General features: G+C 34.2%; 1 protein-coding gene and 1 pseudogene across 7 annotated transcripts in view; one reads left to right on the top strand and one right to left on the bottom strand.

The window, feature by feature from the left end:
- The window catches only part of KANSL1L (KAT8 regulatory NSL complex subunit 1 like), a 130,923-nt gene that overhangs the window by 19,416 nt on the left and 87,782 nt on the right, over positions 1-23,725 (top strand). For all 7 annotated transcript variants that reach the window (XM_047085517.1, XM_047085515.1, XM_047085518.1 and 4 more), the window contains exon 3: positions 19,268-19,409. In XM_047085517.1, coding sequence (XP_046941473.1) covers positions 19,268-19,409 — 142 coding nt within the window. The remainder of the gene's footprint in view (positions 1-19,267; positions 19,410-23,725) is intronic.
- On the bottom strand, positions 16,451-16,888 carry LOC124516257 (60S ribosomal protein L26-like; annotated as a pseudogene).

Genomic DNA, 23,725 nt, shown 5'->3' on the forward strand with positions numbered 1-23,725 from the left:
AACTTTGGTGAATTTTTAAAATGTTTTGTTTGTTGAACTATGTATGAATATATACATACTGTTTAAAAATGAGTTACTCAACTGCTCTATCTAGGAAAAATCCATATAGGAGTAATGTAAGCTCTTTAGCTAAAAGTAAACATCTTTCCTATTCTTGAATAGAATAGGCTATAGACAAGGCTGAAAATTTTGCATATTTTAGCCAATACGTATAGTCAAAATTAAAAACTTCAGTCTGCATGCAGGGAGCCCTCATTGACTTTAGGAGTTTATTAGTTGAGAGTATATGTAAATTGATCTCCTTTTTGTGTGTGTCTGTGTGTGTATTTTTAAGTTGGGAACTATTTATTGTTGAGAGAGAGAGAGAGAGGCAGAGAGGGAGAGAGGGAGGGAACACAAGTGGGGTAGGAGCAGAGGGAGAGGGACAGAATCTTAAGCTGGCTCCACACTGAGTGTGGAGCCCCACATGGGGTTTGAATTCATGACTGTGAGATCATGACTTGGGCCGAAATCAAAAGTTGGATGCTTAACTGAGTCACCCAGCCGCCTCCCCATTTAAAAAAAAAAAAAATTACAACATTTGTATACTCCTTGAGTTCCCACCTTTCAGCTCTGGTCTTTACCAATTTAGTCAATTATAGTGTCAGCTATTAGATTGAATACTTACTATGTTCTGGACCTGGAAGATTTATTTGCGGGCAAAATATTCATAGTGTCTACACTCTTGAGGATCTGCCTTAAAGAGAGGTATCCAAATATTTAAAACCAAACAAACACAGAGGTAAAATAGTTTTTTATATATCACACTGTGTTAATATTCCAGAACAGCCCTATCTGATAGAAGTTTCTGAGATGATAGAAATGTTCTATATCTGTGTTATCAAATAGCCTTATGTGGCTATTGAGCACTTAAATGTGGCCAGTGCAACTGAGGAACTGAATTTTAAAATTTTACTTAATTTGAATTAAGTTTTTTTAAATTGCTAGATAGAACATGATTTTCAATCTAGCTTTCACAGAATCTGTTAATGTCCCTAAATTGATGTGAAATGCTGTGCATAGGTGGTATTTTGGGAGGAAGAGGTCCATCATTTTTATCAAATTCTCAGAGATGAATGAGAGTCATTACAGAATTAGAAGCTGAACACATTAATTTTTACTAATAAATAGAAAGTCAGTATATCAGTTTCTATGGTGAAGAATAAAATGTAAAACAAAGAGAGCATTTCAGTCTTTTGGTGTTCTGTTATCACTATATTTGAAATGTGTTTGAATGTGGGAGTTAATATTAAGCACATGACTGGCATTGTGCTGTTTACATATCTTGTATTATTTAATCCTTTCAACAACCATTGGAAGTGACTGTTGTTATCTTTATCTTACTTAAGAAGAAACAGTCTCAGCATGGTTAAGCAACTTACCCATGGTCAAAAAGCCAAATAATTGATGGAACTAGGATTCTTGTCCATGTATATGAGACTTAAAACCACTGTTCTTGCTATCGGACTGTGCAACTTTGTCAGTGTATCATTCATTGATCTTAGAGCCACAGAAATTATTAAGTACATGAGTTCTGAAAGAAGTCCAGAAATTTACCAATTTATATATATACATATTTATAATGCTTTTAAAGTAATTCAATTTACTAAAATTTGGTAGGTAAACTTAGTAAATTACTTTTCTGTTGTTGTAGACAGCTAATGGGCAAGTTTGTCTCTTTTAAGTTGGAAACAAAAATCAGAAAATAATGTCTTCCTAGACTGTTCTGACTTTAAGATTTTCTTTCATTGATCTCCTATAGTACTTGATCTGCCATATAGTTTATCATTATGTCCTATTTTGTTCTATATGATTTGCTAAGTTATGTTAGTCTTAACAACCCAACACATAGTAAGAATGGAAACCACATTTTATTGTGTTTTTACTTATCTATCTATCTATCCATCTGTCTGTCTATTTTTAAGTAATCTCTATGTCCAACATGGGGCTCAAACTCATGAACCTGAGATCAAGAGTCGCATGCTGTACTGAGCCAGCAAGGCATCCCTGAAAACCACATTTTAAACTTAAAAAAAATCTCATATATATTAAGCATATAATTACTGACTGGTCAAGATATTTTAACATTTTCCTTTCTTCCTTTAGTCAGAGAACACTAAGTTTAGACACTTGTATAAAACATTCAGGAATAGGGATATTCAAACTATTAAAAGATTTTTTATACAGAGCATCAAGCAATATACATCTCGTTTTATTTTCTTCTCAACTTTGCCAGTTTATTAAGGAAAATTGAAGTAAAGTAGCCTGGAAAAAAATTGGGTTCAGGCTTGGAAAGTTTATTTCTTCTCATTCTTTCTTTTTCCTATAATCAGCTTGGAAAGGCTCAAGGACACTACACATATATTTTAGAAAATAGTGAATCTAAGAAGTTTAATATTCTTTAAGATATACTTCAAGCCTCTTGCATTATTGGCCATTTATATTAAGATGCCTTGGTTATTAAAGCTCATATCTATATTTCTAGATATTTCTAGATATTTCTAGAAATATTTATATTTCTAGAGTTCAGATCCACTTCATTCTCAGGTTATATTCATCTGATCGACTCAAATCATTAATACTAAATTTTATAACAACTTTGACTTCTTTAAGTCACTGAATTATTTGATAATTGTTTAGGTTTTTTTGTTCTTTTTTTGCTATTTGAACTGTATTTGCATTTCTTGATTTTATGTATTTCCCCCCAAATTGGATATTAACTTTGCTTTGAATATTTTTACTAATGCTAATAATGTGGGAAATATTGTTTTTCAACATTTTATTAATTTTGATGCTGACTGAATTTTGAGAATAACGCAAACTTAATTATTTGTATCTTTTGATGTGAATATAAAAATGATTTCTGTTTTTTAAATTGGAGTTCTTTTACAGGTTAAATTCATTTAATAATTTAACACATTTGTCCTACTAAGTTTTTTTAGTCTACTTTTATTTTTTTTAATTTATTTTTGTTATTTACTGTGTATTTCTGGAAATTCACGTTTCAAATGTAGATGAATATTTTTAATGAATGAAGTTCAAGTTAAACCTTAAACATAAAATACATTTAAAAATGCATTTTGTGGACCTAAATTTTAAGTAGTGCTAATACAATTACATTTTCATTATCTCTACTGAATATGAATAGACTTCTGAATTTAATCATGAGGTCTACAGTGGCAAATACTAAAGTTTACTTCAACTTAATTTTAAGTAACTTAAGGGCAAATATTACTTTTGATGTCATTGTATATTCACTGCCTAGCATTGTCTACTTTTTTTTTTTTTTTTTTAATTTTTTTTTTTTCAACGTTTATTTATTTTTGGGACAGCGAGAGACAGAGCATGAACGGGGGAGGGGCAGAGAGACAGGGAGACACAGAATCAGAAACAGGCTCCAGGCTCTGAGCCATCAGCCCAGAGCCTGACGCGGGGCTCGAACTCACAGACCGCGAGATCGTGACCTGGCTGAAGTCGGACGCTTAACCGACTGCGCCACCCAGGCGCCCCATCATTGTCTACTTTTTAGTGTGTTTTTTTTTTTTTGTATTTGTTAATTAAATGAATTTTTCTATATTTGGAAATGTAGTTTTAAAGATACAAAAATTGGGGTTGGCAGTCTATGAAATTTTTCTCCATATGTTTGTCTTTTCTCCATCCATTCTGTAGTTTATTTTTACTTTGTCCCCCCACCCCCTTCCTTTTTCTCTAGTACGAAACTGGCCACAAGATGTATCTTATACATCTTAGAACCAGCATGAGTGGTTATGCAATGAATGAATAAATGAAATACAGCATGACAAAATATGTACATTTAAAAGTATTTTAATATTTAACATTTGTAATTTAAAGATTTTAAAAGTATTTTATTATAATATTTAACATTTGTAATTTAAAGATTGACAAGTAAAATGGATTATATTTATTTAAAAAATCTTGGATTATATTATTATAAATGTCTTCTATTCCTATTTTTTTTTTAAGTACTGATAAGAAAAACAAATTCCTTCATTCTGATTAGGGAATTTAGCTGTGAAGGAATATTTTTAGGAAATTGGAAAGCACTCACTGTAGCCATTACCATTTCCATTGTGTATTTGACTTGACCCTTTTCTTCCCCCCCCCCCCAAAAAAATGTAGGCAATAGATTAATTCATAATGACATTACTAATTACCTTAAAAATAACTTTTGGTTGAGAGACTAGTGTGTTTTGGAAAATTTTTTTAAAAGCTGTTTTCCTTTGGAAAAGAAAATATGATTTTATGGTTTTTGTAGGTTTGAGATATAATCCTTATAATATGAATAGAACCCCCCCCCCCCGCCCCCTTCCATGTTCTGTTCTTTTGGTGAAGGAGTGCAGGTTTTGGACCTCCTGTGTAATAGTCATGGCTTGCTCTGTGACCCTGAGCAAACGTTAATGTTATTTTTAACTCTTTGAATCAGATTCCTACCTTAAAGAGTTCTAGAGATGATTAGATGAAATACTAACTATAAAGTACCTATACATAATAAGGCATGGATTTGAAAGCTAATAAAGAGTGTCTTATTGAGTAATTTATTGTAAGAGACTGGAGCTTAATTATTCCATGAGAAACTTGGGGAACCATGGTAAAATACATGCCTGAGTTAACCCATTTGAGAGGTGAGGAAGCTGGAGTATTTATACATCAAGTCCCATCAGTTACTAGGTGAAGGTTAATTCCCCTGCCCTTTTGTTCTGCCACTCTGGTGACAAAGCAAGCTCAGGCAACAACAGAAAAGCCCTGGGTCAAAGAAATGCATGTGCTGGCATTTGGAAGTCAGGTCTTTGTGCGCTGAACTGGTAAGTGTCAGGGGGTATGGGTGAGTCACTGACAGACTCAGCTACAATTATGTTCTCTCTCATCTGGTGGTAAAACCTTAGAGTGCTAGCATTTTCTTCTGGGAAATAATGATCAGTTACTTTCATCTAGGATGCATATGGGAAAATGCACAGATTTTGTCACAGACATATTCTGATCCTCCAAGGTTGTTAAAAAGGAAGAAACATGGTTAAGTCTTTTTTGAGGAAACCTGACAGTATCTACTGAATCACCCAGCTGTCTTGGGTGTTGGGAGAAAAATCTCTTTGTTTCCCCCAAATTAGTCCCTATATATTCAAATTTCTTTGATAATTGGCAGTCTTGATAAGGAAATTCTTTTACTCAAAATTAGACATTTACCAGGAAAGGAGAGAACTGTTGTTATTCAGTTAGAAGCTGTCAGGTCAACCCTTCTAGATTGAAAAAAATAAATAATTTCTTGCAGACCTAGAGAAGTGTATACTCATAGTGTGTGCTTTCTATTTTACCAGTGGAAAGGACAAGAAGAGGTAAAATCAGGTGATGAATTTCTCTTCAAGAAATTGGACAAATAGAAGTATGAACTCAGTCTGACATTCAGAGAGTAAAGAGACTAGCAACATTTCATTAATAAATTGCAAATAAGAGTACCTTTATATTTGTATAATGTGAAGTTGGCAAGTTAGTTTTGCATTTATTACCTTTTAAATTCTCTACACTTCAGAAATAGATGAGAAAAGTGTGGTTTTCTTTTATTTTACTTGAATGGGAAGCAGAAAAAGTTGAATGAAAAACAATCCTAGAGAAATTGTAATGATACTTGAGTGACAGTTTGTGACAGAAGAGCAGAAATTCAAGTGTAATTGCAAAATGGAGTAATAGCTACAAAAGGGTGAATACTTTATGTCTTGCCATATAGACAGCACTGAGGAAAGTAATATTTCAATTAAAATAAACTCCTTGTTTTATATATTTTTAAACTAATCTTATTTTAGAGCAGTTTTAGGTTAACAGCAAAATTGAGTAGAAAGTATAGAGAGTTCTCATATATCTCCTGTCCCCTCACATGTGTAACCTCCCCCATTATTGACCTCCCCTACCACAGCGGTACTGTATAGACATATCATTATTACCAAAAGTCCATAGTTTATTAGTAGGATTCACTTTTGGTGTTATACGTTCTATGGGTTGGACAAATATATATGACATATATCCACCATTGTAGTATCATACAGAATAGTTTCACTGCCCTACATATCTTCCGTGTTCTGCCTATTTATCCTTCTCTCCTCCAACCCCTGACAGCCACTAATCTTTTTACTGTCTCCATAGTTTTGCCTTTTCTAGAGTCATATAGTTGGAATCATACAGTATGCAGTCTTTTCAGAGTGCCTTTTTTCACTTAATAATATGCATTTAAGTTTTCTTTGTCTTTTCCTGATTTGATAGCATATTTCTTTCTGGTGCTAAATAATATTCTCTTGTCTGGATATACCATGATTTACTTATATTAAACCTGTTGAAGATGTCTTGGTTACTTCCAGGTTTTAGAAATTATGAGTAAAACTTCCATAAACGTTTATGGGCATATTTTTTTGTGTGAACATAAATTTTCAGTTTATTTGGGTAAATGCCAAGAAGTGCAATTGCTGGATCATATGGTAAGAGTATGTTTAATTTTGTAAGAAGTTGCCAAACTCTCTTCCAAAGTAGCTATACCATTTTGCCTTCCAACCATCAATGAATGAGATTGCTGTTGCTCCACATCTTTGTAAGCGTTTGATGTTAGTGTTTTGCATTTTGGTTATTTCAATAGGTGTGTAATGGTATCTTACTGTTGTTTTAATTTGCAATTCCCTAATGACATGTGATGTTGAACATTTTTTTATATGCTTATTGTCATATCTGTATGTTCTTTGGTTAGGTGTCTGTTCAGATCTTTGCCTGTTTTTTAATTGGGTTGTCCATTTTGTTATTGTTTAGAAGTAAGATATAAAAAGAATTGATTGGGATTTTATTGAATCTGTAGATTGAGTTGGAAAAAGCTGACATATTGACAATATTGAGTCTTTTTTTTTAAAATGTTTATTTAGTATTGAGAGAGAGCAAGTGAGAGAAAGAGAGTGAGTGAGCAGGGGAGGGGCAGAGAGAAAGTGAGAGAGAGAATCCCAAGCAGGCCTCACACTCAGCACAGAGCCTGACACGGGGCCCTATCTCATAATGGTGAGATCAAGACCTGAGCCAATATCAAAAGTCGGCCTCTTAACCGACTGAGCCACCCAGATGCCCCAATAGTGAGTCTTTGAACATGGAATATCTATTTATTTAGCTCTTTGATATCTTTCATCAGAGTTTTGAAATTTTTCTCATATAGATATTGCACATATTTCATAAGACTTATATCTAAGTATTTTATTTATGGGCATGCTAATGTAAATGGTAATATGTTTTTAAATCAAATTCCACTTATACATTGCTAGTATATAGGAAAGCAGTTGACTTCTGTATATTTACTTTGTATCCTGCAACCTTGCTGTAATTATTAGTTGCAGGGTTTTTTGTGTGTAATTCTTTTGGATTTGTCCTATAGATAATCATGTTACCTATGAACAAAAAGTTTTATTTCTTCCTTACAAACCTTTGTATCCGTTATTTCTTTTTCTTATTGCATTAGCTAGGATTTCTGTGATGTTGAAAATGAGAAGTGAGAGCATATATTTCCTTGTTCTTAATCTTAGTGGGAAAATTTCTGGTTTTGCACCATTAAGTATAATGTAGCTGTAGGTTTTTGGTAGATTATTAGGTTGAGGAAATTCTCTCTATTCCTGGTTAACTTGAGAGTTTTTCATTTGTATTTGTTTTTAGTATAACAGAGTTTTTATCCTGAATTGGTGTTGAACTTTGTGAAATGCTTTCTGTGTATCTATTGATATAATGATATGATGAATTATATTAATTGATTTTTGAATGTTGAGCTAGGCTTGCATACCTGGCATAAATCCCACTTGGTCATGGTATGTAAGTCTTTTATACATTGTTGAATTTAATTTGCTAATATTTTGTTGAGGATTTTTGCACCTATCTCCATGAAAGAAATGATCTGTAGTTTTCTTATAATGTCTTTGGTTTTGGTATTAGAGTAATGCTGACCCCAAAGAATGAGTTAAGAAGTGGTCCCTCTGCTTCCATCTTTTGAAAGGGATTGTAGAGAATTGGTAAAATTTCTTCCTTAAATTTTTGGTAGAATTTACCAGTGAACCCCTTTGGGCCTGGTACTTTCTCTTTTGGAAGGTTATTAATTATTGATTCACTTTCTTTAATAGATATAGACCTATTCAGGTTGTCTATTTTTTTTTCCTTTTTTAAAAATTTACATATTTTATTTATATCAAACCCAGGAGTATTTTGTTAAGGTTATCTAGTTAATTAATGTACAGTTTCAAGTGTACAGTATAGTGATTCAACACTTCCATTCAGTAATCAGTGATCATCACAAATACACTCCTTAATTCCCATCGCCTGTTTAATCCATCACCCCCATCCACCTTCCTGTCTATTTCTTCTTGTATGAGTTTTGGCAAGTTGTGCATTTCAAGGAATTGGTCATTTCACCTAGGTTATCATATTTGTGGACTTAGAATTGTTCATAATATTCCTTTATTATCCTTTGAGTGTCCATAGGATCTGTGGTGATGTCTCCTCTTTCTAATATTAGTAATTTGTGTCATCTCTCTTTTTTTCTAGTTAGTCTGGCTAAAGACTTATTGAGTTTATTGACCTTTTCAAAGAACCATTTTTTGGTTTCATTGATTTTTTTTTCAACTTTGTATTTTCAGTTTTATTGATTTTTTTAGTTTTTATTATTTCTTTTTTCTGGTTACTTTTGGGTTTAATATGCTCTTCTTTTTCTGGGTTCCTGAAGTGGAAGCTTGTATGATTGTTTTTAGATTTTTAAAAAATTTTCCAATAATGCATTTAATGCTATGTATTGTGTAACTTTCTCTTACACTTCCCCATAAGGACTGTTGTCACTGCAGCCTACAAATTTTGGTGACTTGTATTTGCATTTTCATTCAGTTTATAGTATTTTAAAATTTATCTTCAGATTTCTTCTTTGTCCCATGCATTAGTTAAAAGTGTGTAATTTAATTTCCAAGTATTTGGAGATTTTTCAGTTAGTTATTTTTTAAATTAATTAATTAATTGAATTTTAGTAATCTCCATACCTGTTGTGTGACTTGAATTCATGACCTTGAGATCAAAAGTTGCATGCTCTTCCAACTGAGCCACCCAGGCACTCCTGTTTGTTATTGATTTCTAATTTAATTCCATTGTGGTCTGAGAGCAGACATTACATGATTTCTATTTTTTTTTTTTAACTAAAGTTTGTTTTATGGCCCAGAATGTGGTCTCTTTTATGTCCCTTGGTGTGTGTGTGTATGTGTGTGTGTGCATGCGTGTGCACATGTGTGTGTTTTGAGATTTTATTTTCACGTAATCTCTGCATATTATGTGGGGTTCAAATTTACAACCTGAGATCAAGATTCACGTTCTCTTCCAACTGAGCCAGCCAGGCACCCCTCTTTTATGTTTCTTGTTAACTTGAGAAGAACGTATAATCCGCTGTTGTTAGATGAAGTAGGCTGTCAGTGTCAGTTATGTCTAGTCAATGAATGGTTCAGCTGTATCCTTACTGGTTTTCTGCCTGTTGGATCTGTGCATTTCTGATAGAGGGAGTTTTATAGTCTTCGACTGTAATAGTGGATTCACCTATTTCTCCTTGCTGTTCTGTCCGTTTTGCCCCAGATAGTTTGATGCTCTTTTTGTTAGCCACATACACATTAAAGATTGTTATCTTCTTGGATGTAGACCCTTTTATTATACTGTAATTCATGATAACTTCCTTTGCTCTGAAGTCTGCTGTCTGAAATTAACATAGCTACTCCTGCTTTCTTCTGATTAATGTTAGCATACCATAACTTTCTCCATCTCTTTACTTTTAATCTGTATGTGTTTTTATATTTAAAGTTGGTTTCTTATAGATAACATATAGTTGGGTCTTATTTTTTTATGCACTCTGACAATCACTGTCTTTTAATTGGTATAGTTAGACCATTGATGTTTAAAGTTATTATTGATGTAGTAGATTAATATCTACTATATTTGTCACTGTTTTCTATTTGTTGCCCTTGTTTGCTCCTGTTTTTGTCTTCCACATTTTTAATGCCTTTTGTGGTTTTAACTAAACATATGATTCCACTTTTTTTTTCCTTTCTTAGAATATCAATTATACTTTATTTATTTATTTATTTATTTATATTTTTTTCTTTTTAGAGAGAGCGAGCAAGCAGGGTAGAGGGGCGGGGCGGGGAGGAGAAGAGAGAGACAATCTTAAGCAGTCTCCATGCCCAGCGCACAGCCTTCCATGGGGCTTGATCCCATGACCCTGGGATGATGACCTGAGACTAAGTCAAGAGTTGGTTGCTCAACTGACTGAGCCATCCAGGTGCCCTCTTTAAAAAACTCTTTTTAGAGGTTACATTTACAGCTAATTCAACTTTGCTCTTAAATAAACCTGCAGGTACCTTATAATGACAAAATAATCCTAATTTTTTCCTCTTTTTTTTTTTTGTATCACTTCTGTCATTTATTTCACTTATACATAGCATACATAGGCATATATAAGCATACACACATGCATGGACACATTCATAATCAACTAATTGTTGCTATAATTATTTTGGACCAGATTTGTTACCTGTTAGATCCATTAAGAATAAGAAAAATAAGGGGCGCCTGGATGGCTAAGTTGGTCAAACGTCCAACTTTGGCTCAGGTTATGATCTCGCGGTTTGTGAGTTGGGGCCCCGTTTCAGACTCTGTGCTGACAGCTCAGAGCCTGGAGCTTGCCTTGGATTCTGTGTCTCCCTCTTTCTCTGCCCCTCCTCTGCTCGCTCTCTCTCTCTCTCTCTCTCTCTCTCCTTCAAAAATAAATAAACATTAAAAATTTTTTTTTAAAAAAGAGTAAGAAAAATAAAAGTTACTATTTTACCTTCACTTATTCTCCAGTGTTCTTTCTCTCTTTATGTAGGTCTGTTTCTCACCTATGTGATTTTCCTTCTCTCTAAAAAACTTAACATTAGGCATATAGGGGAATGATGTCAATATAATAAAGGATTTGGTGTGGGTGTTTTTCAAACCACTTAAAACATATTAATGTTTTGGAATGAGCAGGGGCAAACTTTTTCACAATTAAAGAGAGAAAACCTTAATGGTATAAGAAAAATGCTGAAAATTCTGTAAAAGTACCACCCTGCAGTGCAGTAAATTGCTGGTTTATTGGCTTAAAAGTTACTATATATTCCACTATGTTAAAAGATCTGAGGAAATTGCAGGTTGCTTTGCAGAAGTTGCAAAGATCGTTCCCTTGTGTTAAAAATAAATTACTGATGAAGAAGTCTATCTCTAAGTGATATTTTTAATGTTTATTAAACTGGTGTCTATTAGAAGTGATTGTCTTTAAGAACCCACATCAAAAGAAATATGAGCTCCAGGATATGAAGCTTTAAAGGGTGGACTGGCTTATTCTAGTAGATACAAATGCCAGTGGAAAAAACTACACTAATATTTTTATAAGGATTGCTATTTTGTTAGAACTCAGATTTTAAAATTCCATTGATTTTGAGTGGTCTGGCTCCAATTCTATTTTCTCTGTAAGTTCAGATAATTTTATTTTACAGAACGTGGGTTATTCAGCAGTAGAAGAAATGCCTACGCCCATTTATAGGTTTGTGGTAGTCCCCTTTTAGAGTAACAAGGGTATTTGATCATTTTTTTCTAATTCTTTTTTAGTGCCCATCATAGTGGCTCGTAGGGCCATCATTAGCCCATTTTTGTGCAAAACAAAAAGGTGCTTCTTCAAGAACTCGGAGCAGATTTAGATTTGTAATTACAGCCTTAAAATGTAGACTTCTTGCTGGATTTAGCACTGCTTGTACTTTCAGCTGGGCCCTTGTGCACTGTAGAGTTTGGACGCGGTGCATGGTGGCTTGGCTTCTTGAACAAAAGAGACATGCGCGTGCGCATACACACACGCACACACACAGTGCTTGTTGAGATGCTGACAGGCATGACTTCACACTATCCATTAGCATATATGTTTTGATTAGTTTAAAAAGTTATTAATTTTCTTATATGTTCTTGGTTGTCAATGTTTGATTTATGCAAGGATTTTAAAAACACAGTTAAAACTGTTTAGCAGGCCATTAGCTTTCAAAATTTTTTCTGTATAAGAGAAAGGAGGTTATATTGATAGTATGTATGAATATTCCCTATACTCCTTTTTTCTTTCTCTCTTCCTCTCTTTGGCTGGGAGAAGGGGTGAATAGATGGTAGGGGAACAAACCTAAATTTGCCAGTTTGATATGTGAATTCTTTTAAACTAATACTAAAAATTTCAGTTTAGGTAATTGACACACTGGATTCTGCCAGAGTTCTAGGCGGAATTGCACAATATGTTATGATTATTCTTGTTCCCTTTCATTTCTAATGTCTTTTCTAGTTCCAGTCTCAGTTTGTCCTTGGACATCCTAAACCCCACCCCTTAACTTAGTTTATCACCATGCCAAAATTTCCTAGAGTTCACAACTGTTTTCTTTTAAATGTTCATTTGTTTATTTTGAGAGAGAGATAGAAAGCATGAGTAGAGGAAGGGCAGAGAAAGAGGGAGAGAGAGAATCCCAAGCATGGAGCCCTATGCAGAGCTTGTGAGATCATGACCTGAACCGAAATCAAGAGTCGGTCACTTAACCAACCAAGTCACCCAGGTGCCCCCACAGCTGTTTTTTTCCTTTATTTTTTTGTTTGCTTGTTTATTTTTCCTGTGTGTATATACAACTAGGTGGTACATTATTAACGTTGTTAACTTGTATGTCAATGAGGCATAATCTTCTTAAAGATAATAAACATTTTAAAAGAGCTTGCTAACCTAAATGATTCTTAAAAGCATAAAGTAATTTTGAGGGAGGGGTGTGTTGGTTAAGTTATATGCTAAGGTGTCATAAACAGCAAGACGACCTCAATATGAATGTGTAGAATCTATTTTTCTCTCATTTCATAGTCAAGAATTAGGTATATGGTATGTTTCACAGGGTTTTGCCAGGGACCTGTTGGCTTTGCCAGCCTCTAGGATGCTGCCCTTGCTTGCATTGTTGAAACTTACTCACCAGTTGCTCATCTGATTTTCACACACAATCGTTTTTTAATGTCAAGTAACACATTGATTTGGCTCAAATCTGATTGTTAGGGACTTAATGACATACACCTAACTGCAAGTAAGACTGGGAAGTATATAGTACCTTGCTGAGCTACCATGAGCTCAGCTAAAACTGAAAGGGTTCTATTATCAAAAAAGAGGAGAATAGATGTTGAGAGAAAATAAGCAGTCTGTTTAGTTTGCCTCTTTGGCCACCCAAATATCCATATACTCCCTTCTCATAGAGAAAACCTCCACTCCTCAGGATGACAATTCAAAGTCACTTTCAATAGGTGGAGTAGTGTCTTTTCAGTCAGGTACAGATTTGATTCCTTATGATGTGGTGACCTATAAATAGACAATTTTCTAACCCTCTTACACTCTTGTTTGTTTTATGTATGTAGTAATAGAGACAGGAAAGCTACAATAAAAACTCCTGGGTAAAGAAAATGAGATACACATGATAGGTTCTTACAATAATTAATAAGACATCTTGCTCTAGAAGTATAACAAGGTCTTGGTAGAATCCTAATTTTCCTTTCTGAGAGAGGCTTCTTTGTCCTTTGTCTCTCATAGTCTCTTGCCTTTGCTTTTTGGGACTTACTCCTTATCCATTATCCTTTGTGTCTATATCTGCAGTTAATGTTGGAGAGCATACCTTTAAGTGGAGGCTGTACTGCATTCCCACTTTGCTTCTTGTCGGTGCAAGTTTGGGTTTCTCAGGTAGAGGATGTTTTATGCTACTAGAGTTTCCTCAAAAGGGTGAATTTCCATTCTGTTTACCTCTAGTCAGTTAAATGTGAAAATATCACAACCAAAGATTTCATTTGTTCATAGTTGTTGAGCCTATAGACTAATCAATTTATTAGTTATTTTTCTCAGGCCATCCAACTCTCCCTCAATTCAATGAATACTACCTTGAGGCCACCTGCAACAGTACATTTGGGTAGGAATTAATCTAATTTTTGCTACTAGGTTCATTCTTATTGTGTGGCTTAGAACTCTTAAGAGAGATTCTTGGAATATATTTTTTTGTTGTCAGTTGTGGAAAAGCAGGTAGTTGGCTTTTGTATTTCTTTAAGGCCCTGTATTATGGATTAGTTAAAATTTCATTTATTACCTTTATTTATGTGTTCCTAGTTGCCAATATTTGATGTTATGCAAGGGATTTTAAAACATAAATATACCATTTCCTTTCCCATTTGGTAGGTTGCCTTTTTGGTTTTGTTGATGATTTCCTTTGTTATGCAAAAGTTTTTAGTTTGATGTAGTCCCAATACTCTATATTTGCTTTTGTCACCCTTGCCTGAGGAGACATATCCAGAAAAACGTTGTTAAGATAAGTAACCAAGAAATGTTTTCTTTTAGGAGTTTTATGAATTCCAGTCTTACATTTAGGATTTTTGATTCCATTTTGAGTTTTTTTGTGTGTATGGTATAAGAAAATGGTTCAGTTTCATTCTATTGCCTGTAGCTGTCTAGTTTCCCCAATATCATTTATTGAAGAGACTATCTTTTACTGATAGTATTTTCTTTCCTCTGTTGTCATAGATTAATTGATCATATAAGCATGGGTTTATGTCTTGATTTTGAGATATAACAGGTGTTAATATACTTTGAGTGAAATAGCCATGTGCTTATCTATAACATGTTTACAACCATAATTATTTTTTAGAAAGATATGTTTTTAAACAAGGGAACATTTTTGGTGGTAAAGCTTTTTTGTGATTTTTAACCATACCAAACAGATTTTATTAGGTCCTATTAAAATATAGGATAAGATATCTCTTTCCAAAATGTGCATCTAAACCCATGGATCTCTGTATTATTTCAATGTGGTTATATGTGATCAGCCATCATGTAAGCTGATAATCTCATACTTAATTCTAGTTCAGTTGAAATTTGCCATAAATCATATCCCATTTTGACTACTGGCATAAACTTTTGGATAAATTATTGTTTTTTTTATCCTATAAAATTGGATTGACTTTCCAAAAAAAAAAAGGATAAGGTATCTTTTATAGAAAATTCATTTCATGTATTACAAGTCCCAGGATTATTTAGTTTACGTAAATTTGATCTGATATTACTATTTTTTTGTGTTAATATAATTTAATATAGTGTGTGAACATAAACATAATTTTTAATGTTTATTTATTTACTTATTTATTTATTTTTGACCCACTATCCCCAATGTTTATTTATTTTTGAGAGAGAGAGAGAGAGCATACACAAGTTGGGGGGAAGGGCAGAGAAAAAGAGAGGGGCAGAGTATCCGAAGCATACTCTGTGCTGACAGCAGACAGCTCAGTGTGGGGCTTGAACTGATGAACTGACCTGACCATCATGATGAACTGATGACCATGACCTGAGCTGAAGTCAGACACTTAACTGACTGAGCCGCCCAGGTGCCCCAAACATAATTTTTATAAACTTCCCTATCAGAATATTTTTACTAGAAGTACAATAACATGAACTCCACCCATATTTTTTTTTTCTTTTTTAGCTAATCGTGAGTTTGACAACCAAACAAAATTGTGTGTTATAGGGAAATTTTCAACTGGAACTAAATTTAATGAAGAAATATTTAAGATCGTCTTTGATTTCCCCATGCTTATTCCCAAACCATACTCTGCAAGTCCTTTCAGCTTTAAAATGAACCTTGAACCCATCCTTTTCATCTCTTCTTTATCTTCCATTCCCTTATTGGTTCATGCCATTTTCATTTTTTATTCAGTGTTTTAGTCAGAATAGGCTCTCAAGTAACGAATTAACCTTCTAATCTCAGTAGTTTAAACACAGCCAAGGTTTACTGTGGCGTGCATAAAATCTAATGTGGTTTGGGTTGTGATCCCCAACCAACACATCTTGTAGCTATACTGTCTGCAGTAGTGGCTTTGAAGGTTGTCTGGTGGACTGGAAATGACGATATCACTTTTGCCCACAGCCCATTGGTCAAAGCTAGTTACATGGATCCAACCTAAGTGAAATACATAGAGATCACAATTATCTGTACCACACACAGTTTACTATAGTTGTATCTAATTGATTTCCTTATTACCTTTCATATCCCACTATCATGCTTTCTCTACCTAGTAGCCAGAGTGCTTAGGGAAAAAATTTTTTTGTTACTGCCTTGCTAATAACTTCCTTTTTTCATAAAATCCAACACTTTACGATTACCTGTACAAGTGCTACATGCCATGGCCCTTGCTTTTCTCACTAATTTTATGATTGGCAGTTAGTATTATTATCTATGAATAATAGATAGTCGTATCTATTTTAATTTTTTTTTCATTTTAACAGCTTTTATTTAAAGTTGTATATAAGATTACTTTATTCCTGTATCTTCTCAGTTGCTTCTTCCTTCTAATTTGCCATTTTCCTTTCCTACTTGGCGAGACTTGGCTTTATGTTCAAGGATCTTTTTGTGATCTTTGTCCACTTTTAGTCTACTGATAACCACCTTGCTAGGATGATGCCCACCTGGACAGGTGTGCCGTTTGCCTTCTCTCACTGTACTCATTCAGTGTAGATGATGTATTTCTTCCCATAAACCTGAACTACTTTTTCAATTTCCTGACCTTTGTAGTGTCCTCACACATCCTGTACTTCATCATCCTTTTGGATGGGCATGGATCAAAACTTGTACTTCTGTCTCAGCTCTTTGGAGAGAAGGGAAGACATAATCTTCCTGTGAATGTGGGAAGATGCATTGAAATGCCTTTTGCGATTTTTGCTTCTGTCGGAAGTCACAAAGGGATTGAACTTCATTTTGGCTGCTGGTGCTTCAGCAATGGCTGCAAAAGGGAAGAGCTAATATTATATATTTTTAAATTTATTTATTTAAGTAATCTCTACACTCAACGTGGGGCTTGAACTCACAACCCAAGATCAAGCGTCGCATGCTCCTCCAACTGAACCAGCCAGGTGCCTCTATATAAATATTATTTTGAATAGACATTCTCTTTTATTGTTTTCATAATTATGAAAATATGATTTAAAAGGGTGTCATTTACAGAAGCAGAATAATGACTACAAACTGCATAAATAATGATACCAAGAGAATTCCTAACTTATATGAAGGTCTCCTCAATCATATTGTATGCAGTTGGAATCTTAACAAAAATAGCTCTTTAGGAACATTAATTTAATGTAAAATCCGGTTATAATAAATATATTCTATATAGTAAAGTTGTAATGATTGTATTGTTTCTCTGACAACAAATGATAATTTATTTTTAAGTTATTTATTCTTTTTAGCTTATTTATTTATTTTGAGAGAGACTGAGAATGAGCGGAGAAGGGACAGAGAGAGACAGAGAGACAGAATCCCAAGCAGGCTCTGCATTATTAGCACAGAGCCCAGTACAGGGCTCAAACTCATCAACTGTAAGATTGTAACCTGAGCCAAAACCAACAGTCAGATGCTTAACTGACTGAGCCATCCAGCTGCCCCTCTTTTTAAGTTTTTATTTAAATTCCAGTTAGTTACCATACAGTGTAATATCAGTTTCAGATATACAGTTTAGTGATTTAGCACTTACATATGACACACTCATCACAACGAATGATCTTTTATTTGCTTAATTTTATTTTTATTATTTTTAAAGACTTTAATCTCCACACCCAACATGGGGCTCAAACTCACAACCCTGAGATCAAAAATAGCACACTTTACCAACCAAGCCAGCCAGGCACCCCAACAAATGATCTTTAAAAGAAATATTTACTCTGGTTAAAGTGTGTATGGAAGACATTCAATTCAATTATGGTTAAATATGTAAAAATTAATAAACTTTATTTTTTTAGAGCAGTTTTAGGTTCACAGAAAATTTGAGCAGAAAATGCAGAGTTCCCATATACCCCCATCCCTACACTGATAGAACCTCCCCCACTATCAATACACGGCAAACCAGCGTAGTTCATTTGTAACAGTCTATGAACGTACATGAACAAATTGTTATCAGTTCTTTACTTTATGTTAGGATTCACTCTTGGTGTTGTACATTCTATGAGTTTTGACTGTAAATGGAATTTTTAAGCAATTTTCATAAAGTTTGTATTCTGCCATTGTTTATTGCTTTTCATTTATATCTTCAATTTCTGTCATGTTTTCCTTTGCAATCTGAAGCTCCTAATTAGTCTAATCCCAAATAATTGTTTTCTAGTTGGAATATTTTCATAAAGACAATTAACTGTAATCTCACAAACTATCGGTTAGGGCAGTGCCCTTGCTCAAAGGTAGAGGAGCTAGGGTTCAACCCTTATTTTCAAATATGCCTGAAAGAAAGTCTTTATGTAATTTTTTAAAAAAAATGTTCATATATTTATTTTTGAGAGACAGGGAGTAGGGGAGGGGCAGAGAGAGAAGAGAGAATTCCAAGCAGACTCTACACTGCCAGCTTAGAGCCTGACGTGGGACTCAAACTCACATAGTGAGATCATGACGTGAGCTGAAACCCAAGAGTTAGACGCTTAACTGACTGAGCCACCCAGACGCCCCTTTTATGTAAATTCCTTATTATCTTTGGTCTCTGAATCCTGAGAATCAGGTTTTAACACACTGTTAACCTTAATAAACATCCCAGGACTTATGTATTTGGTAGGCTTATTTGAAATGTAGGGCATATTTTTGGTATTTTTTGACAATATATTTAAATTGAGTTTAGGTATTTAGCTAACAATGACCACTGTTTTAGTGAATGAAAATTGCATATAATAAAATTGCTGTGGTTTGTTACATTTGTTACATAGATTTAGATCTAGCACAGTTCAAATGACTGTACTTCTAGTACTTCTGTTTACATATAAAAGCTTCATGTAAGTTTTTATGTGTTATTAGTATCATTCCTGTTTCCTTTCCTTTGCTGGCCCACTCCTGTTTCAGCCCTTGTGCATTAATAAAGTATTAAGTAACAGAAGAGATGATCTTATTACTGGGTATGTAATAATAAAAGCAAGCATTTGTTGGGATAGAAAGATAAGGAAGTTAAAGCTTTTTCTTTGATAAGTTGATATGTGATTCTTGCATGGGATTAGATGTTTTATAAAGGAATTGGGGATTATATGACAGGAGTCCAGGAATTTATTTAGTCTGTGAAAATTTGATTGCCTTTGTGCCTTGACTAACAGTGTTTGTCTTATTCACAGTAACTGTAGTACTGAATGGAAGTGGCTTGTAGACAGAGCAAGAGTTGGCAGCCGATGGACATGGCTTCAAGCCCAGATTTCAGAGCTAGAATACAAAATCCAACAGCTAACGGATGTTCACAGGCAGATTCGTGCCTCCAAGGTATTGTCTGTATTCTTGTATTTTTAAAAATATTATTACTGTTTTAGTTTCTCATCTCTCCACACAAAGTAATTATTATAAGACTTTATAAAAATGTAGTTAATATTAACATTTTTGATATGTCAGTTGCTATAAGTTGAAGCTATCACTATCATGCCTTTTTATTTATCGCGATGAGCAGTTCAGCTACTTGAGATACTTTTCAGTTGAGGTCCTGATAGTCCTTCCTGATCCCATTCTCTTTCCCCATGCCACTGTAGCCAATATTTTGACTCCAACATGTTTTGATATTTATTATTTTTATGTATGTTTTTATATTATTGGCACATAGATGTCTGTGTCTACAATACTATTTTCCATGTTTTTTAAATTATTTATTTATTTAAAAAAAATTTTGTTTATGAGAGAGAGAGAGAAAAAAAACACAAGCTGGGGTGGGGGGCAGAGAGAGAGAAAGGGAGACACAGAATCCGAAGCAGGCTCCAGGCTCCAAGCTGTCAGCACACAGCCCGATGCGGGGCTCTAACTCATGAACCATGGTATCATGACCTGAGCCGAAGTCAGATGCTTAACCACCTGAGCCACCCAGGCACCCCAAGTTTTCTGTTTTTAAAGTCTATATAAATGATATATATACTACAAACTCTTTTCTGACCTGCTTGTTTTTGCTTAGCATAAATTTTACATTTTATAGATCCTGCATGTTATTTAATTGTGTGAATGCGATGGAATTGTATGAGTACAATGGAATGTTTGATCTCTTCTCCTGTTTTCTATTGATAGACATATACATTGTTTAGTTTTATGCCAGTAAAAACAATACTGTAATGACTGTCTTCTATGTGTTTTTTTGTGAACAAAAAAAGAGTTCTTGGTATATGCCTAAAAGTGGAAATGCTGGATCTTAGGCCTGGCTATCTTCAGCTTTCCTGTACTTACTGATGTGATTGGGTAATGAATTTTCCCAATGGCAGTGCATGAGACCTCATATTTCTTCACATCTTTGCCAACATTTCATAATTTTTAACCTCTTAATTTTTCCAGTGTAATGAGTATGAAATATTATTTTATTACTGTTTTAATCTAACTGTTCTTTAGTATAGAGATTTGGACCTCAGTGTAATTGACCATCAAATGTTTTTTGTCTAAGAATTAACTTATTTTTTGCATTCACTCTTTTTTTGGGGGGAGGGTGGTTGGTAGAGGTATGTGTTCGTGAATTATTTTTAAATTTTGGAGACTAATGTGGTCAATTATGAATATTACACATCTCTCATGTTGTGGTTTTTTTTCCAATTTTAATATATATATAATAGAAAAGAATGCATGTTCTTTGTGTGTTCATTATAGAATTCTTTGTTAATTTGTTGACTTTATATATCTGCCATATCTTTATACCTCTGTATCTTTCCATTAATGATATAGATTTGTTAAAATTTCTCATTGTGAATTCTTCAGTTTCTTCTGGTAATTGTTAGTTTTTGCCTCTTAACATTTTGAAGTAATGCTGCTTGGTAGATACAAATTTTTGATAATTCTAGGTGTTTCTTTTTATAAATTATAAATAGCTAGATTTAAAAAATTGACTCTGGGGTGCCTGGGTGGCTCAGTGGGTTAAGTGGCCAACTTTGCTTCAGGTCATGTTCTCATGGTTTGTTAGTTTGAGCCCCACGTTGGGCTCTGTGCTGATAGCTCGGATTCTGTGTCTCCCTCTCTTTCTGCCCCTCTCCAGCTCATACTCTATCTATCTCTCTCAAAAATAAATAAACGTTAAAAATTTTTTTTAAAAAACCGACTCTGATTGGTTTTTATTTTTTATTTGCCCTTATTCTCCTCTCTTTGTATTTATATCTTGTTTTCTTTCTTTTTTTTTTTAAGTGTATTTATTTATATTGAGAGAGAGAGAGTTCATGAGAGCACATGTGCCAGCAGGGGAAGGGCAGAGAGAGAGGGAAAGAGACAATCCTAAGCAGGCTCCACACTGTCAGCTGTCAGCACAGAGCCTGACTAGGAGCTTGAACCCATGAACCGTGAGATCCTGACCTAAGCTAAAATCAAGAGTTGGGCTCTCAACTCACTCAGCCACCCAGGTTCAAGACACCCTATATCTTGTTTTTTCACCTTTTTGGATTGGTAGAATTTGCTTCATTCCTTTCTTTTCCCTATGCTGGTTTAAAAGCTATTCAGTACAGGTTTATTCTTTGTTATTACTCCCAATTTTTAACATACTTAACTATAAATAATCCTAACAATGACTAAAAGTACTCAGTATTTCATATTTTTACTTAAAACATGGATTCTAATGTTATTTAACTACTCACTGCATATGTCTACTCAATGTAGTTGCTTTTTTATGGTCGGTAATTAATTGTTTCTAACTAATTTTATTAAAAATGTGCTTACTTTTCTTTTGTGTTCTCCCTATAAAGCTAGTTTACAGATTAAGCTGCTGTAGCAAAGAAACTGAGAAATATCGCAGCTTTATGCAATACATAACACTTCATAACCGAGGGAGTGAATACAGGCTGTGGTCTTTTCTGTCTTGCTGCTCTGCTATCCTCTAGAGTAGTGGTGATGGCACTATTAAACAGGGTTGTGGTCACCTCCTCATTCTGGCCCTTGGGAAGTGAGAAGAGAAGTGCAGCATTGTTTGTTTTCAAGTTGGAGGTGACTTGGAAATTGCACTACTTTGTCCCACATTCATTGGCCTAGATTTAGGCACATGGCTGCAGCTAGATATGTAGCAGGGAAAGGTGAACAGTACAGTCTTACAATGAGAAGTTGTAGGCATAGTTAAAAATCCAGTAGGTGTGGAGTTTGGTTCTAAAAAGAAGAGGAAAATGGATATAGATTGTTGTAGTCTCTGCTACATTCCCTTTTCTCTCGGTTTACATTTTGCTGAAATACATTCTTTAGTGGCTTCTATCTCAAAGTACCTTCATTTTACCCTCACTCGTCAATGATACTTCAGGTTGATATAAAATTCTAATATGATGGTTCTTTTCCCTTCGTCCTTTAAAGATCCTATTTCACTGTTTTCTGCTGAGCAGTCTATCTGGTAACTTAAAAGCTGTTTTTGTATATTTGATGGTCTACATGTTTTTACCAATAGGTGTCTAATTATGGATTTATTTCTATTTTATCTGTTCTCAGAAGACAAATTTTTAGCAATTCACTGAATTTTGACAAATAGGTAGTTGCATAACCATCACCATTATCTCTTCCCCCATTAGTTATTGGAGAAAAGTGCTTGTTTTATAGGAAAATTGATAAAAGTAAGTTTTCTCACACATTGACTTTAAAGTTCTATCAGATAACTCATGTTGAGATGTCCTGAAAGACTTGGAAATATGAGTTATTGGAAAAGGCAAGTTTATAGGAAGATACAGATTTGGAGTTACTTTAGTAGAAATGGCAGTTAAAGCTATGTTATTGTATCAATTTTTACTTTTTGTTATTTTTTAAAAAATTTATTTTTAACTTATTTTTTAATGTTTATTTATGAGAGAGAGAGAGAGCGCAAGAACAAGAGGGTAGGGGTGGTGGGGGGGTGGGGGGGAGGATCCGAAGCAGGCTCTACATTGACAGCAGAAAGCCTGATGTGGGGCTTGAACTCATGCACCGTGAGAGCATGAGCTGAGCTGAAGTTGGATGCTTAACTGACTGAGTCACCCAGGCGCCCCTGTATCAGTTTTTAAATAAAATTCATTCATCTCTCCATCCTGTCTTATCTTCTGCCTTCCCTCTGCCTTTCCTTTATTCTTTCCCATCTTTGCTTTCACGTATACTTATTAGCGTAATGTGTGCTTAAGGTACACAGTGAAGAACAAAACGCACAGAGTTCTTAAATTTTTAGGGTTTAGGTCAAATGGGGGTGAAATTACACAAATGATTACACATATAAATGTTATTTTAATTCCAACCAAAATTTTTCCCCCCAAATTACAGGCTTTTGCTTGGAACTCAAAGTATATTTTTCCATTGAAATAATAATATGAGGAGTTCTTATACAATCCCATCAAGTACTATTTAATTTAAATATTGCTAAATATCTCTTTGTAGCTTTGTTTTTATGGGAAACTGTATTCTACATAGTGAAACTGTGGACATTATGGAGATAATATTGTAAGGTTGATGGTTTTTGGTCTGAAAAGAAAAAGCTGAGAAGGAAAGGAATCAGAGCTCTTAACGACGTTTACTCATATGGTTAGCCCAACGGTACCAAGAGTCTGTATGTAAATAAAGATTAGTAAGTTTTAGGTACTATCGTGAGTTTACATTCTGGTAGGGGAGAGAGACCATGTAAATAATTAATT

The sequence above is a fragment of the Lynx rufus genome, unplaced genomic scaffold, assembly GCF_022079265.1.
Source record: "Lynx rufus isolate CCGP_SWC_20201006 ecotype Redwood Valley unplaced genomic scaffold, mLynRuf1.p SCAF_2, whole genome shotgun sequence".
Classification (NCBI taxonomy): domain Eukaryota; kingdom Metazoa; phylum Chordata; class Mammalia; order Carnivora; family Felidae; genus Lynx; species Lynx rufus.